At 50.0% G+C, this 16,837-nt stretch overlaps 1 protein-coding gene across 1 annotated transcript; it reads right to left on the bottom strand.

Annotated features, from left to right (window-relative positions):
• Positions 1-13,673: 13,673 nt before the first annotated feature.
• On the bottom strand, positions 13,674-15,986 carry UPK2 (uroplakin 2). The gene is made up of 5 exons (XM_032167640.2): positions 15,858-15,986; positions 15,269-15,400; positions 14,937-15,075; positions 14,614-14,684; positions 13,674-14,136 (listed from the first exon to the last, which is right to left on the bottom strand). Exons 1-5 carry the CDS (start codon positions 15,931-15,933, stop codon positions 14,000-14,002), a joined length of 555 nt encoding a protein of 184 aa, XP_032023531.1. The 5' UTR covers positions 15,934-15,986; the 3' UTR covers positions 13,674-13,999.
• Between the last annotated feature and the right edge of the window lie 851 nt (positions 15,987-16,837).

Genomic DNA, 16,837 nt, shown 5'->3' with positions numbered 1-16,837 from the left:
TTTTTGGCAAGAATACCACAGAAGCGATGTTTTTTTTTTTTTTAACTTTTAGGTTCAAGTGTACATGTGCAGGTTTGCTATATATGACTCATGTCACGGGGGTTTGTTGTACAGATTATTTCATCACCTAGGTACTAAACCTAGTACCCAAGAGTTATTTTTTTCTGCTCCTCTCCCTCCTCCCATCCTCCACCCTCAAGTAGGCCCCAGTGTCTGTGTGGTTCCCCTCTTTGAGTTCATGAGTTCTTATCGTTTAGCTTCCACTTACAGGCGAGAACGTGTGGCATTTGGTTTTCTGTTCTTGCATTAGTTTGCTAAGGATAATGGGCTCCAGCTTCATCCAGGTTCCCACAGAAGACATGAGCTCATTCTTTTTTATGGCTGCATAGTATTCCATGATGTATATGTACTGTGTTGTATATGTACCCTTTCTTTCTTTCTCTCTCTCTTTCTTTCTTTCTTTCTTTCTTTCTTTCTTTCTTTCTTTCTTTCTCTTTCTTTCTTTCTTTTCTTTCTTTTTCTTTCTTTCTTTCTTTTTTTCCTTCCTTCCTTCCTTCCCTCCCTCCTCCCTTCCCTCCTCCCTTCCTTCCTCCCTTTTCTTCCCTCCCCTCCCCTCCCCTTCCCTTCCCTTCCTTTGCTTTTGTTGCCCAGGCTGGAGTACAATGGCGTGACCTCAGCTCCCGGGTTCAAGCAGTTCTCTTGCCTCCACCTCCCTAGTAGCTGGGATTACAGGCGGCCCCAATGATGCCCAGCTAATTTTTGTATTTTTAGTAGAGACGAAGTTTCACCATGTTGGCCAGGCTGGTATCGAACTCCTGACCTCAAGTGGTCCTCCTGCCTTGGCCTTCCAAAGTGCTGGGATTACAGGCAGGAGCCACCGCGCCTGGCCATGCATATGTCTTTATGGTAGAATGATTTATATTCCTTTGAGTATACACCCAAAAATGGGATTACTGGGTTGAATGGTAATCACCAAACTGCATTCCACAATGGCTGAACTAATTTACATTCCCAGCAGCAGTGTATAAGGCTTTCCTTTTGTCCACAACTTTGCCAGCATGTGTTATTTTCTGACTTTGAATAATAGCCATTCTTACTGGGCGCGGTGGCTCACTCCTGTAATCCCAACACTTTTGGAGGCCGCGGCGGGTGGATCACCTGAGGTCGGGAGTTCGAGACCAGCATGGCCAACATGGTGAAACCCCATCTTTACTAAAAGTACAAAAATTAGCTGGGCATGGTGATGCGCGTCTGTAATCCCAGCTAATCAGGAGGCTGAGGCAGGAGAATCTCTTGAACCCCGGAGGCAGAGGTTGCAGTGAGCCGAGATCTTGCCACTGCACTCTAGCCTGGGCAACAGAGAGAGACTCCGTCTCAAAAAAAAAAAAAAAAAAATAGCCATTCTGACTGGTGTGAGATGGTATCTCATTGTGGTTTTGATCTGCATTTCTCTAATGATTGGTGGTGATGAGCATTTTTTCATGTACGTGTACATCTTCTTTTGAAAAGCATCTGTTGGCTGGTCACAGTGGCTCGTGCCTGTAATCCCAGCACTTTGGGAGGCTGAGGCGGGTGGATCACTTGAGCTCAGGAGTTCAAGACCAACCTGAGCAACATGGCAAAACCCCATCTCTGCAAAAGCTACAAAAATTAGCTGGGCATGGTGGCGTGTACCTGTTGTCCCAGCTACTCGAGAGGCTGAGGTGGGAGGATTACTTGAGCCTGGGAGGCGGGGGCTGCAGTAAGCTGAGATTACACCACTGCACTCAGCCTGGGTGACAGAGTGAGACCCTCATCTAAGAAAAAAAAAGAAAGAAAAGTGTTTCATCCTTTGTCCACTTTTTAATGGGCTTTTTTTCACTGTGAATTTGTTTAAGGTCCTTGTAGATTCTGGATATCAGACCTGTGTCAGATGTGTATTTTCTCCCATTCTTTAGGTTGACTGTTTACTCTTTTGATAGTTTATTTTGCTGTGCAGAAGCTCTTAAATTGAATTAGATCCCATTTGTCAAATTTTGCCTTTGTTGCAATTGCTTTTGGTGTCTTTGTCATGAAATGTTTGCCCAAGGTGGTATTGCCTAGGCTGTCTTCCAGGGTTTTTATAGTTTTGGGTTTTACATTTAAGTTTTTTTTTTTTTTCTTGAGACGGAGTCTCTCTCTGTCACCCAGGCTGGAGTGCAGAGGCACGATCTTGGCTCACGGCAACCTCTGCCTCCCAGGTTCAAGCAATTCTATGCCTCAGCCTCCTGAGTAGCTGGGATTATGGGCACCTGGCTAATCTTTTGTATTTTTAGTAGAGTCAGGGTTTCACCATCTTGGCCAGGCTGGTCTTGAACTCCTGACCTCGTCATCCACCCGCCTCGGCCACCCAAAGTGTTGGGATTACAGGCATGAGCCGCTGCGCCCGGCCTGTTTAAGTCTTTAATCCATCTTGAGTTGATTTTTGTATATGGTGTAAGGAAGGGGTCCAGTTTCAATCTTCTGCATATGGTCAGCTGGTTATCTCAGCACCATTTATTGAATAGGGAGTCCTTTCCGCATTGCTTTTGTCTGCTTTGTTTTTTTTTTGTTTTTTTTTTTTTTTTGAGACGGAGTCTTGCTCTGTCGCCCAGGCTGGAGTGCAGTGGCGCGCTCTCGGCTCACTGCAAGCTCCGCCTCCCAGGTTCACGCCATTCTCCTGCCTCAGCCTCTCCGAGTAGCTGGGACTACAGGCGCCCGCCACTACGCCCGGCTAATTTTTTTTTTTTTTGTATTTTTAGTAGAGACGGGGTTTCACCATCTTGGCCAGGCTGGTCTTGAACTCCTGACCTCGTGATCCACCCGCCTTGGCCTCCCAAAGTGCTGGGATTACAAGCGTGAGCCACCGCGCCCGGCCTTGTCTGCTTTGTTGAACATCAGATGGTTGTAGGTTATGAGGCCTTATTTCTGGGCCCTCTATTCTGTTCCACTGGTCTATGTGTCTGTGTTTGTACTAGTACTGTGCTGGGTTTTTTTTGTTGTTGTTTTTTTTTTTTTTGTTTTGTTTTGTTTTGTTTTGTTGAGATGGAGTCTCGCTCTGTCGCCCAGGCTGGAGTGCAGTGGCATGATCTCGGCTCACTGCAACCTCCACCATGCGATTCTCATGCCTCAGCCTCCTGAGTAGCTGGGATTACAGGTGCCTGCCACCACGCCTGGCTAATTTTTGTAGTTTTAGTAGAGATGAGGTTGTGTCATCCTGTCCAGGCTGGTCTTGAACTCCTGGCCTCAGGTTATCCACCCACCTCGGTCTCCCAAAGTCCTGGGATTACAAGCATGAGCCACTGCCCCCAGCCCGTACCATGTTGTTTTGGTTACTGTGGCCCTGTTGTATAGTTTGAAGTCCAGTAATGTGCTGCCTCTAGCTTTGTGGTTTTTTTGTTTTTTTTGTTTTTGAGATGGAGTCTCACTCTGTCACCCAGGCTGGAGTGCAGTGGCACAATCTGGGCTCACTGCAACTTCCACCTCCCGGGTTCAAGCTATTCTGCTTCAGCCTCCTGCGTAGCTTGGATTACAGGTGTGCGCCACCACACCTGGCTAATTTTTGTATTTTTAAATTAGAGACGGGGTTTCACCATGTTGGCCAGGCTGGTCTTGAACTCTTGAGCTCAGGTGATCCGCCTGCCTTGGCCTCCCAAAGTGCAGGGTTTACAGGTGTGAGCCACTGCACCGGCCACTTTGTTCTTTTTGCTTAGGATTGCCTTGGCTATTTGGGAGCTTTTTTGGTTCCATATTAATTTATAAATAGTTTTTTTCTTGTTCTGTGAAGAAAGTCGTTGAAGGTTTGATAGAAATAGCATAGAATCTGTAAATTGCTTTTGGCAGTATGGCCATTTTAATTATATTGATTCTTACTATCCATGATCATGGGACTCTTCCATTTGTTTGTGTCATCTCTAATTTAATTTTTTTTTTTTTTTTTTTTTTTTTTGGAGAAACAGGGTCTCACTATGTTACCCTGGATGGTCTTGAATTACTGGGCTCAAGTGATCCTCCCACCTTGGCCTCCCAAAGTGCTGGGATTACAGGTGTGAGGCACTGTGCCCGGCCTCTCTGATTTCTTTGAGCAGTGTTTTGTAATTCTCATTGTAAAGACCTCCTTGGTTAGCCTGTATTTCTAGGTATTTTATTCTTTTTGTGGCGAGTATGAATGGGATTGCATTCATGATTTGGCTCTTGGCTTGGCTCTTGTTGGTGTATAGGAATGCTAGCGATTTTTTTTTTAGAGCAGTGTCTGTCCTGTTCCAATGTAAGCCTCCGGTTCAGCCATCCTGCCACCACACCTGGTAATTTTTTGTATTTTTACCTCCCAAAATGCTGGGATTACAGGCGTGAGCCACCGCGCCCGGCCTAGTGATTTTTGTAATTGATTTTGTATCCTGAAACTTTGCTGAAGTTGTTTACTAGCTGAGGGAGCTGGGCCAAAGAAGTGATGTTTCTTTCTTAGTGCGTGGCATCAAGAAGCAGATGGTGTCAGTTTATCTCATTATTAGTGATGTTTAACTTCAATCACTTGATTTAGTGGTATCTGTCAGATTTCTCTACTGTAGAGTTATCTTTTTTCCCTTTTGTAATTAGTAAGTAATTTGTGGGGAGATATTCTGAAATTATCTAAAATCCTGTTCCTTATTAAACTTGGACTCACTAACATTCATTTATGATTCTTGACTGAATCAATCATTAGTATGATGGTTATAAAATGATAATTTTTCTAAATCTGTCGTTCCTTCCCCATTTATTTAGTTAGCATTCTATTGTAAAGAAGAGCTTTTTCTCCTCTCGTATTTGTTAGAATGTACTCGATAGGCACGGTGGGTCACTCCTGTAATCTCAGCATTTTGGGAGGCTGAGTTGGGAGGATTGCTTAAGCACATGAGTTTTGGACCAGCCTGGGCAACACGACAAGACACTGTCTTGACAAAAAATTTAGAAATTAGCTGGTCATCAAGGCTGCGGTGGGCTGTGATCATGCTACTGCACTCCATCCTGGGCAACAGAGCGAGACTCTGTGTCAAAAAGTAAAAAATAAGAATAGACTCAATGGATTTTTTTTTTTTTGAGACGGAGTCTTGCTCTTTCGCCAGGCTAGAGGGCACGGGGCGATCTTGGCTCACTGCAAGCTGCGTCTCCCGGGTTCAATGCCATTCTCCTGCCTGAGCCTCCCCAGTAGCTGGGACTACAGGCGCCCACCATCGTGCCCAGCTAATTTTTTATATTTTTAGTAGAGACGGGGTTTCACCGTGTTAACCAGGATGGTCTTGATCTCCTGACCTCGTGATCCGCCCACCTCAGCCTCCCAAAGTGCTGGGATTACAGGTGTGAGCCACGGCACCAGGCCTTTTTTTTTTTTTAGAAGGAGTTTTCGCCCTTGTTGCCCAGGCTGGAGTGTAATGGACCAATCTCGGCTTACTGCAACCTCCTCCTCCCAGGTTTAAGCAATTCTCCTGCTTCAGCCTCCCAAGTAGCTGGGATTACAGGCATGTGCCACCACGCCCGGCTAATTTTTTTTTTTCTCATAGAGACAGCGTTTCACCATGTTGGGCAGGCTGGTCTCGAACTCCTGACCTCAAGTGATCCACCTGGCTCAGCCTCCCAAAGTGCTGGGATTGCAGGCATGAGCCATCACGCCTGGCCCGACTCAATGGATTCTTATTTTGTTGAGTAGATTATAATTCATTACTCTTATTCTTTTAGTCCTAAAACTGTCCCAGACTTGCCCAGGGGGTGAGGCATCCTCCTCTGGTTCCTTGGTGTGGCATCCTGGGTTCCCCTAGCAGAGACCATCCACCCTGTACTGTGTTGCTTGTTGCCTGTGTACTAGACCAGAAACTTTGCATAGTATTTTAGGATTTGGTACATAGGAGACCCTCAATAGATGTTGATTTAACTAAAGTGAAATCAGCAGTTTCCTCTCCCACTCCCCAGATGCTTGTGATTGGAAACAGCTTCTTTTTATTTTTTAAAATTTGTTTTATTTTGAGACAGTCATCTCCTTTCTTGCCTAGGCTGGTTTCAAACTCAAACTTGAGCCCTGGTGTTGGATACCAGCCTGAGCAACATAGCAAGACCTTGTCTCTAATAATCATAATTTAAAAAAAAGTTTGGCTAGGCACGGTGACTCACACCTGTAATCCCAGCACCTTGGGAAGCGGAGGTAGGCAGATCACTTGAGGCCAGGAGTTTAAGACCAGCCTGGCCAACATGGCGAAACCCCGTCTCTACTAAAAATATAAAAATTAATTGGCCGGGAGCGGTGGCTCACGCCTGTAATCCCAACACTTTGGGAGGCTGAGGTGGGTGGATCACGAGGTCAGGAGTTCGAGACCAGCCTGGCCAAGATGGTGAAACCCCGTCTCTACTAAAAATACAAAAATTAGCCAGGCGCGGTGGCACGTGCCTGTAATCCCAGCTACTCGGGAGGCTTAGGCAGGAGAATTGCTTGAACCTGGGAGGCGGAGGTTGCAGTGAGCTGATATCGCATGACTGCACTCTAGCCTGGGCGACAGAGCAAGACTCCATCTCAAAAAAGAAAAAAAAAATTTAGCTAGGTGTGGTGGCACCCATCTGTAGTCCGAACTACTCGGAAGGCTGATGCAGGAGAATCCCTTGAATTCAGGAGGTATAGGTTGCAGTGAGCTGAGATCGCATCATTGCACTCCAGCCTGCACAACAGAGCGAGACTCTGTCTCAACAACAAAAAAGTTTGCTGGGAGTCTACCTTTAATTGCAATAACAATAATTTTTTTTTTTTTTTTTGAGGTAGAGTTCCACTCTGTCGCCCAGGTTGGAATGCAGTGATGTGATCTTGGCTCAGCACAATCTCTACCTCCTGTATTCAAGCGATTCTCCTGCCTCAGCTTCCTGAGTAGCTGGGATCACAGGCACCCGCCACCACGCATGGCTAATTTTTTGTGTGTATATATATATATATTTTTGAGACGGAGTCTCGCTCTTTCGCCCAGGCTGGAGTGCAGTGGCGCGATATTGGCTCACTGCAACCTCCGCCTCCTGGGTTTAAGCGATTCTTCTGCCTCAGACTCCCAAGTAGCTTGGATTACAGGTGCCCGCCACTGTCACGCCCAGCTAATTTTTGTATTTTTATTTTTTATTTATTTTATTTTATTTTATTTTATTTTTATTGTTTTAGATGGAGTTTCGCTCTTGTTGCCCAGGCTGGAGTGCGGTGGCACAATCTCAGCTCACTGCAACCTCCGCCTTGTGGGTTCAAGCGATTCTCCTGCCTCAGCCTCCCGAGTAGCTGGGATTGCAGGCGTGTGCTACCACACCCAGCTAATTTTTGTATTTTGGGTAGAGATGGGGTTTCACCACATTGACCAGGCTGGTCTTGAACTCCTGACCTCAGGTGATCTGCCTACCTCGGCCTCCCAAAGTGCTGGGATTACAGGCTTGAGCCACCGTGCCCGGCCTATTTTTTATTTATTTATTTATTTATTTATTTATTATTATTTTTTTTTTGAGTTGGAGTCTCGCTCTGTTGCCCAGGTTGGAGTGCAATGCCATGCTCTTCGGCTTATTGCAACCTCTGCCTCCCGAGTTCAAGTGATTCTCCTGCCTCAGCCTCCCGAGTAGCTGGGATTACATGGGCCTGCCACCATGCCTGGCTAATTTTTGTATTTTTAGTAGAGACGGGGTTTCATCATGTTGGCCAGGCTGGTCTTGAACTCCTGACCTCAAATTATCTGCCCGCCTCGGACTCCCAAAGTGCTAGGATTACAGGTGTGAGCCACTGTGCCCAGCTCATACTATACTTTTTTTTCCTTTCTGCCATAGAAGTTGTTGTATTTTTAGTAGAGACGGAGTTTTACCATGTTGACCAGGCTGGTCTTGAACTCCTGACCTCAGGTGATCCATCTGCTTCAGCCTCCCAAAGTGCTGGGATTACAGGTGTGAGCTACTACACCTGGCCAACAATAATAAGTTTAATGATAATTTTTCTACCCTAATTATACAAATATATGTTTGGTATGGGTACCATGGCTCAAGCCTGTAATCCCAGCACTTTGGGAGGCTAAGGTAGGAGGATCTCCAGAGCAAGACCTTCTCTCTATGGTTTTATTTTATTTTTTTTGAGATAGTCTTACTCTGTCACCCAGGCTAGAGTGCAGTGGCATAATCATGGCTCACTGCAGCCTCAACCTCCAGGGCTTAAGCAATCCTCCCACCTCAGCCTCCTGAGTAGCCGGGACTACCTGAGCACCACCATGCCTGGCTAAATTTTGATTTTTTTTATTTTTATTTTTATTTTTTGAGACGGAGTGTCACTCTTGTTGCTCAGGCTGGAGCGCAATGGTGCGATCTCAGCTCACCGCAACTTCTGCCTCCCAGGTTCAAGCAATTCTCCTGCCTCAGCCTCCCAAGTAGCTGGGATTGCAGGCATGCACCACCATGCCTGGCTAATTTTGTATTTTTAGTAGAGATGGGGTTTCTCCACGTTGAGGCTGGTCTTGAACTCCTGACCTCAGGTGATCCGCCCGCGTTGGCCTCCCAAAGTTCTGGGATGACAGGCGTGAGCCACCACGCCCAGCCAATTTTGATTTATTTTTGTAGAGATGAGCTCTTACTATGTTGCCTAGGCTGGTCTCAAACTCCTGGACTCCTGCATTCCTCCTGCCCCTGCCTCCCAAAGTGCTGGGATTACATGCATGAGCCACCACACATGTACCCTGTCTCTAAAGAAAAAAAATAATGTGCACAGAACTTGAATTGACATTTATCCAAAGAAAATATACAAATAATCAATAAGCATATGAAAAGTTGTATACATTATTAGAGAAATGCAAATCAAAACCACAGTGAGATGCAACTTCATACTTCATAGGATGGCTGTTAGAAAAAACAAACAGGCTGGGTATGGCAGCTCGCACCTGTAATCCCAGCACTTTGGGAGGCCAAGGCGGGTGGATCCCTTGAGGTTAGGAGTTCCAGACCAACCTGGCCAACATAGCAAAACCCTGTCTCTGCTAAAAGTACAAAAATTAGCCGGGAGTTGTGGTGGACACCTGTGATCCCACCTGAGGCAGGAGAATCACTTGAACCCGAGAGGCAGAGGTTGCAGTGAGCCGAGATCACACCACTGCACTCCAGCCTGGGTGACAAGAGTGAAAGAACTGAAAGCAGAGACTTGAACCAATATTTGCATACCCATGTTCACAGCAACATTATTCACAATAGCCAATAGCCAAAGAGTAGCAATGACGCAAGTGTTCATCAACAGATGAACAGATAAACCCAATATGGGATATCCATACAATGGAATATTATTCAGCCATAAAAAGGAATAATGCTGCTAGGTGCAGTGGTGGCTCACACCTGTAATCCCAGCACTTTGGGAGGCCGAGGTGGACGGATCACTTGAGGCCAGTTTAGACCAGCTTAGCCAACATAGTGAAACCTCGTCTCTACTAAAAATACAAAAATTAACTGGGCATGGTGGTGCACGCCTGTAATCCCAGCTATTCTGAAATCTGAGCCTTTTTTTGAGGCTCTGTCTCAAAAAAAAAAATGAAATTCTGGTACATGCTAGGACATGGATGAACCTTGAAGACATTATCCTTAGTGAAATAAGCCAGACACAACAGGATACATTTTGTATAATTCCTCTTATATGAGGTACCTACAGTGACCGAAATTCATGGTAAAATGATAGTTTCCAGGGGCTGAAGGGGTTAGTAGTAGAGGATTATTGTTTAATGGGTATAGAGTTTCTATTTGGGATGATGAAAAATTTGGGAATGGACACTGGTGATAGTTGTACAATGTCAGTATACTTAATGCCACTGAAATGTCCATTTAAAACCGGTTAAATTAGTAGTACTTTTTTTTTTTTTTTTTTTTTTGAGACAGAGTCTTGCTCTGTCGCCTAGGCTGGAGTGCAGTGGCATGATCTCAGCTCACCTCACTGCAACCTCCGCCTCCCAGGCTTAAGCAATTATCATGCCTCAGCCTCGAAAGTAGCTGGGACTACAGGTGCGCACCACCACGCCCAGCTAATTTTTTGTATTTTAGTAGAGATGGAGTTTCACCATGTTGCCCAGGGTGGTCTCAAACTCCTGAGGTGAGGCAATCTGCCCGCCTCACAAAGTGCTAGGATTACAGCTGTGAGCCATTGCATCTGACCAAAGTGGTACATTTTATGTTATGTATATTTTGCCACAATTTTAAATAATGTGTAGGTGGGCGTGGTGGCTCACATCTGTAATCCCAGTGACGGCAGTGACTGCTGGCATCATGCCAGCTGCAGCAGGGAACCTCGGCTGGGGCTGCATACTCCATGGAGCCCAGTGGGAGCCCTGCCCCTTCTGAATTGGGAAGGGAACTCCCCGAGCCGTTGCAGCCACCCAAACGCAGCTGCAGACCCAGGCCTCCTGCTCTATGGAGCAGGCAGGAGCCCTGCCCGGGAGGTTACAGCCACCCAAACCGCAGCTGTGGATCCTTGCCTTCCTGTGCTTTTGGGGGAGCCCGGAACAGGCAGGATCTGCTTTCCCGGGTGCGGCCGCAGACCTGGGCCTCCTGCTCCAGGAAGCAGGCAGGAACCAGGGAAAAGCAGGAGCCCTGCCCCTTCTGAGTTAGCAGGGTGGGAGGTCCTGGGTGCAGCTGTGGCCCCCCTCCCAGGCACAGGACCCTGGCGTCTCTGCACCCTCAGGGGCCCCAGGAAGAACCCCCCACCCTGACCCCCCATCCCTGCAGGCTTATGGGTGTCTGCTTCCACTGCCTGGTCTCTCTCTGCTCCCAGCACCTGCTCTGATCTCAGAAAGGAGTGGGGTTGGGGCCAAGCCCAGGGGTCATGAATGGCAGTGGGAGGCAGACAGTCCTGGGTGGGAAGGGGTGGGGCCCCCAGTAAGGCCCCACCCTCAGGCCAGGGAGGGCCTGAAGGCTGGGGGCTGGGCTGCCAGTCCCACTGACCGGAGTGGGGACTCATGGTGCCTCTTGTGGGCTTGCCCATGCTGCCTATGGGCTTTTCTCCCCTCTGATGTCCATAAAAGCCCTGGGCTCAGCCACAGCAGGGCAGAAGATGGCCAGAGGATGAAGAGGGCAGAGAGACAATGGGACTTGACGACCAGCTGCAGAAAGGAGTACCCTTTCTGCTGATAGCAGGCGACGATGGGACAACCAGCTGCGGAGGGTGTACCCTCTCTGCTGAGAGCTGTAGAGACGACTTGCTGGCAGAGAGGAGCTACGCTGTCTTCTGAGAGCTTCAGAGACCTGCAGAGACATTGGAATGACTTGTCTGCAGAGAGGAGCCACCCTCTCCAGGGCCTCCTCTCAGCTAGGAGCTGAGCACTCCTCCAAGCTGTTCTAACTCTAGGTAAAACTCTTTGGCCTGGCGCGGTGGCTCACAACTGAATCCCAGCACTTTGGGAGGCCAAGGTGGGAGGATCACCTGAGGTCGGGAGTTTGAGACCAGCCTGACCAACGTGGAGAAACCCTGTTTCTACTAAAAATACAAAATTAGCCGGGCATGATGGCACATGCCTGTAATCCCACCTACTCAGGAGGCTGAGGCAGGAGAATTGCTTGAACCTGGGAGGCAGAGGTTGTGGTGAGCCGAGATGGCACCATTGCATTCCAGCCTGGGCAAGAAGAGCGAAACTCCGTCTCAAAACAAACAAACAAACAAACAAACAAAAAAACCCTTTTCTTCCCCCTTCACTTGTCTGCATATTTCATTCTTCCTGGATGCATGACAAGAACTCAGGCAAAGACGTCACGGTCACAGAGGTTTCCAGCCAGAAAAGTTGACACCCCAGAGATCCCGTAACACCAGCACTTTGAGAGGCTAAGGCAAGAGTGTCACTTGAGCCCAGGAGTTTGAGACCAGCCTAGGCAACATAGTGAGATGCCATCTCTACAAAAACATTTAAATGTTAGCTGGGTATGGTGGTACACACCTGTATTTCTAGCTATACAGAAACCTGAGGCGGAAGGATTGCTTGAGCCCAGGATTTTGAGGCTGCAGTGAGCTAAAATGGAGATACTGCACTCCAGCCTGGGTGTCACAGTGACAGAGCAATGGGGTTTTGCCTTGTTGTCCAGGCTGGTCTCCTGGGCTCAAACAACCCTCCCGCCTCGGCCTCCCAAAGTACTAGGATTACAGGCATGAGCCACTGTGCCCAGCTTGCTTGCTTGCTTGCTTGCTTTCTCTCTCTCTCTCTCTCTTTCTTTCTCTCTTTATATCTCTCTCTTTCTCTCTTTCTTCCTTTCTTCCGTCCTTTCCTTCCTCTTTCTTTTGGGCACTTTCCCAGCTCTCTCCTTCTCTTTAGAGGCTGGTTCATTCATTTGTGCATTTGTTTGTTCACTTATTCAGCAAGCATTTATTGAGTATCTGCTGTGTCCCAGGCACTGTGGAGCAAAGATACCATATGCCCTTGGGAGCAAAGCAACTGCTTACAGTCTGATGGGAGAGACAACCAAATAATCACACAAACACATGGTTATAAACCATGGTAATGCTATGAAAGACAGGAGAGTGGAACCCAACCAAATAGGAGAAAATGGAGGTCAGAGAAGGCTTCCCTGGAGGAGGGACAGTAAGCTAACTATGCAAACCAGAATGGAGGTGTTGGGGGGTGGTGCCAAGATCAGTGTGGGCATATGGAATAGTTGTGCAAAGGCCCTGAGGCAAGAGGGAGCCTGGGAAATTGGAGGGAAGCTGGTAAGAGCTGAGGAACAGTTAGGGGATCAGGCTTGGCCTTGAAGGTCTTTACCCTAAGTACAATGCAAAGATCACTGATCCTTAAAAAGAATATATTATATACTGCAGAGGACAAAAGTAAAGGAAGATGGCCACTCCTGCCTTTTTCCTCAGTACTAGGCTGTTCCACTCTTGGCCCACTCCAACCAGGGTTCTTCTGCTTTCGTTCTCACCTCCTAGAATACTTTTAGCCTGTTCTTCTCTCCTCTCGACCCCAATGCCCCGTTCTTGGGTCTCAGCCTGGTGGCCTCGTCTTTGTCTTTTTTTTTTTTTTTTTTTTTTTTTTGTTGAGACGGGGTCTCACTCCGTCACCCCGGCTGGAGTACAGTGGTGTGATCTTGGCTCACTGCAACCTCCACGTCCCGGGTTCAAGCGATTCTCATGCCTCAGCCACTGGGATGAGAGCTGGGATGTAGCTGGAGTTATAGGCACCCGCCAGAACACCTGGCTATTTTATTATAATTCTTTTTGGTATATTTAGTAGATACGGGGTTTCATCATGTTGGCCAGGCTGGTCTCAAACCCCTGACCTCAAGCCAGCCAACCGCCTTGGCCTCCCAAAGTGGCGGGATTACAGGCATGAGCCACTGCACCTGGCCTGTCTGTTCCCACACAGATCCTTTCCTCTTTTCCCCAGCACTTCCCTTGCTCTGCCTGCCCCCCACCCCTAGGCCTCCAGGCCTCCACATGCGGCACCAGCCCCAGCTTCTGCCCTGACCTGCACCCCTGGTTGGGTGGCCCACTGTGTGCTGTGGATGCTGCCAAACCTACAGCCCCGGCATGTCTCTGAGAACTCTGACTCCTGGGCTCTTATCTGGCCTCTGCCTGCCTCATGGGAAAAGCAACTCTGGGCTGTGGGGCAGGGAGGGCACCGGGAGCACCTGCAGCTTGGACATAGATTCCACAGCTTTGAGCCAAGGTAGAGCCCACTAAAGGGAAACACACGTGGCAGATGCAGCCTCAGCCTTTATTATAGGGACTTAGTTCACTGAAGGATGGGGGAATTGTTATGGGGGTGTTTAAAGTGGTAAAATGGGAGGAAAGTCAACTCTGACAGAAGTGGGGTGAGAGGAATAACGGAGTGTTGGAAGGTGAGGCACTGAGGGCAAGGACAGGGACAGAGGGAGGAGAGGGCTCTAGGGGAGAGGAGGGCAGGAGAAGGAGGCAAGGGCACCAAGGGAGCCATAGGCCTGGGGCCTGGGAGCAGGTGGGCTGGGGAGCTGGACGGTGCCTTGGGCTTCCCGGAGAAGCCGCTGCTCCGGGCAGACCTCCTCACTTGCGGGAGCCCAGTGCCAGGGCAATGATGAAGCCCAGCACCAGCAGAAACATGGCGACGGAGAGCAGCACCGTGATGACCACCATGCCCCCTGTGCGGGCCATGCCCAACCCAATGGATTCCATGTTCCTTCCTGTCAAAAGAGGGAGAGGGGAGGCCACTGTGGGCGAGAGAGGCCCCCAGCCTGCCTGAGGCTCACGGCCTCACACTCATCCAGCCAACAGACTGCCCAACCAGTCAGCCAGCCAGCCAGCCAGCCAGCCAGCCAGCCAGCCAGCCAACCAACCAACCAACCAACCAACCAACCAACCAACCAACCAACCAACCAACCAACCAGCTGATGGATCCAAACACCCTCACATAGACATTTATGAAGCATCTCCTATGTCAGTCGCTGAGGAAAAGTTAAGAGAACAGTTCCTGCCCACGAGGAACCTTTAGCTGAGTGTGCAGTAGCCATGCCGAAGGCTCCGTGCTAGGATAGAGGTAAGCAGGGGCCCTGTGGGTGCATGGGGAGGCACAGGCAACCCAGACTGGGGATGAGGCAGGAATGGTCAGGGAAGCTTTTGTGGCTGCTGAGATGGGAAAGGAAGGTGGGAGTGTTACTTACGAGGGAGTGTGGACATTGGGATCTCTCTGCTGGACTCAGTGGCTGTCCCCTTCTTTACTAGGTAGGAAATGCTTTTGTGGTGGGTTTTGGAGAGAGTAGAGAACCCTCATTGAGTATCTGGGACTTACAGAAAGAGGGGCTCCAGCCTGGGCTACCTACCCTCACAGCTGTGTCTCCCCTATGTGCACTCCTCCAAGAGGCCCAGCTTTTACCCCCTTTTGCTGTGCCCTCACCCTCTCCCCATGCCCACCAGATCTCCCCCACACTAGCTTCTCTTCCTGCACCCGCTTCCCTAGGTGCCCCAGGCTGGACCCAGTACCTACTAGTATTTGGTTCCTGGCACGAGGTTTGTCACCTGGTATGCACCGAACCGAGTGACTGTGAAGCCAGCACCACTGTCCACCACACTCACCAGTTCCCTGCGCCCACGGCAGGGAGGCACCACAAAGCTGGACGTCACCACTGGGCAGAAGTGGGGGGAGGAGAAGACTGGGTCAAGTTTCTGGAGGCCCCAAGGAGAAGGGGCAGCTTTTAGAGTGTGGGTGCCCCAGGAGAGGGGTGGACAGGGAGGCATGAATGGGGAAAGGGGTGCAGGGGGTGTCGCAGGAAGGGGTCTTTGGGGACTAGAGGGATGCCTTGGGAGAAGGTAGCAGACCTTTGCTGTCGTTGGCTCTCCGGACCATCAGTGTGGCGTTGCCTCCTGTGAGGTGACAGGGGGGCAAGGCAACCAGCAGGCTCTCCGTTAGCGCCGGGGACAGCAGACCAGAGAGGCTTGAGATGTTGAAGTCTGATGGGAGGCAGGAGGGAGCTCCAATGGGGACTGACCCCCTCCTGGCCAACAGATCTGGCCCGGTCCCATTGGAGCCATCTCCCTTTCCACTCTGTGAACCCTGGGCAGAATAGCCAGGCCTGTGCCGGTATGACCACCAGGTGGCAGGCTTGGGCTGCAGAAGCTGCACCCTCCACCAAGCGGTCCCTAGAGCCAGATCCTGGATGCCAGGAGTCGGGCAGCGCCCAACCTCACCCCTCCCCGCAGCCTCGGATCCTTGCCCACCCCTCTCTGCCTCCTAGGTCTGGAGGAGGAGCAGGAGTGTGCCCTGAGCCCAGTGTCTGATACCCAGTCACTGCCATCACCAGCCCTGACTCCCAACTGTCCAGACCTCTCTTTGAGAGCCCTGGAAGGTACAGTGCTCCCTGTCCAGGCCCCCAGCCCCCTTCCCACCCCTGCCAGAGATGGAAGAGACCTGCAGCCCCTGGGGACAGCACAGCCAGCAGAATCAGGATCAAGGGCAAGATCCGGATGGGCAGCAGGGGTGCCATGCTGGGCTGGGAGGTGGAATAGGTGCTGGCAGGCTGGAGTTCCTGAGGCAAGTGAGGCCCTGCCCCTGGGGTGGCTGATTTTGTCCCGGGGGTGGGAGGGGCTGAAGGGGAATCCAGTCCAACCTGCCCCTTGGGTCCTATAGCCTCAAAGGGGTGGGGAGAGCAGACAGGTTTTTCAGGATGGGGAGCTGGCCCTCAGGCCAGGAGGGGGGATGCCCTGGCTGGGTCCTGATGGCATAGCCAGCTGCCGAGAGCTGGGTAACTAAGGTGGGGAAAGAAATCACCCCTTCTTCTGGGACTCCCGTGCGTAAGGCAGTGTTCCTATGTGCACGGGCATCTGGAGCCTGGCCTGTCCTTGGAGGACTGCTCCCCCAGTGTGGTGGGGGTCTTTCCCCCACCCCTCAGAAGGGTGATGAGTTTGGAAGTTGCCCCGGTATGTAGGAAGAGAATACTCCAAGGGGCTACTGAAAGGGCCTTAAGTGGGTAAGAATGGGAGAGAAACATTCTGGTGGGGAGGGGCAGCAGACCGAGGGTTTCAATTCTTGGAGTGCCTGAGGCTTAGGCGCTGCTGCTCTGGGAGAGGCAGGGGCTGTGGGGGCCAGGGAGCACATGTGGTTTCAGATTCCTCTGGAGGGTGGGGACGAAGGTGGCCATGGAAGACTTCTGGAGAGACCAGAGAGACAGACATTGACCCTGGCCAGCAGGGGTTGGGGGTGGGCACAGAGAGCCTTGGGCAGCAACCATTTGTTGAATTGAGAATGAAGAAAAGAGACCTCGTAAGATAACATGAAAAAGAGACAGAACTTCCCTGACTGCCTCCTCCAGCCCTGGGTTACATCAGATAGAAGCAGAGGAGTTCTGAGGAGAGGGAGAGGAGAGGAGTCAGGACTTCTTCTGGGCCCTG

Source organism: Hylobates moloch, unplaced genomic scaffold, assembly GCF_009828535.3.
Source record: "Hylobates moloch isolate HMO894 unplaced genomic scaffold, HMol_V3 SCAFFOLD_11, whole genome shotgun sequence".
Classification (NCBI taxonomy): Eukaryota; Metazoa; Chordata; class Mammalia; order Primates; family Hylobatidae; genus Hylobates; species Hylobates moloch.
This window is presented reverse-complemented; position numbering and strand designations above follow the sequence as displayed.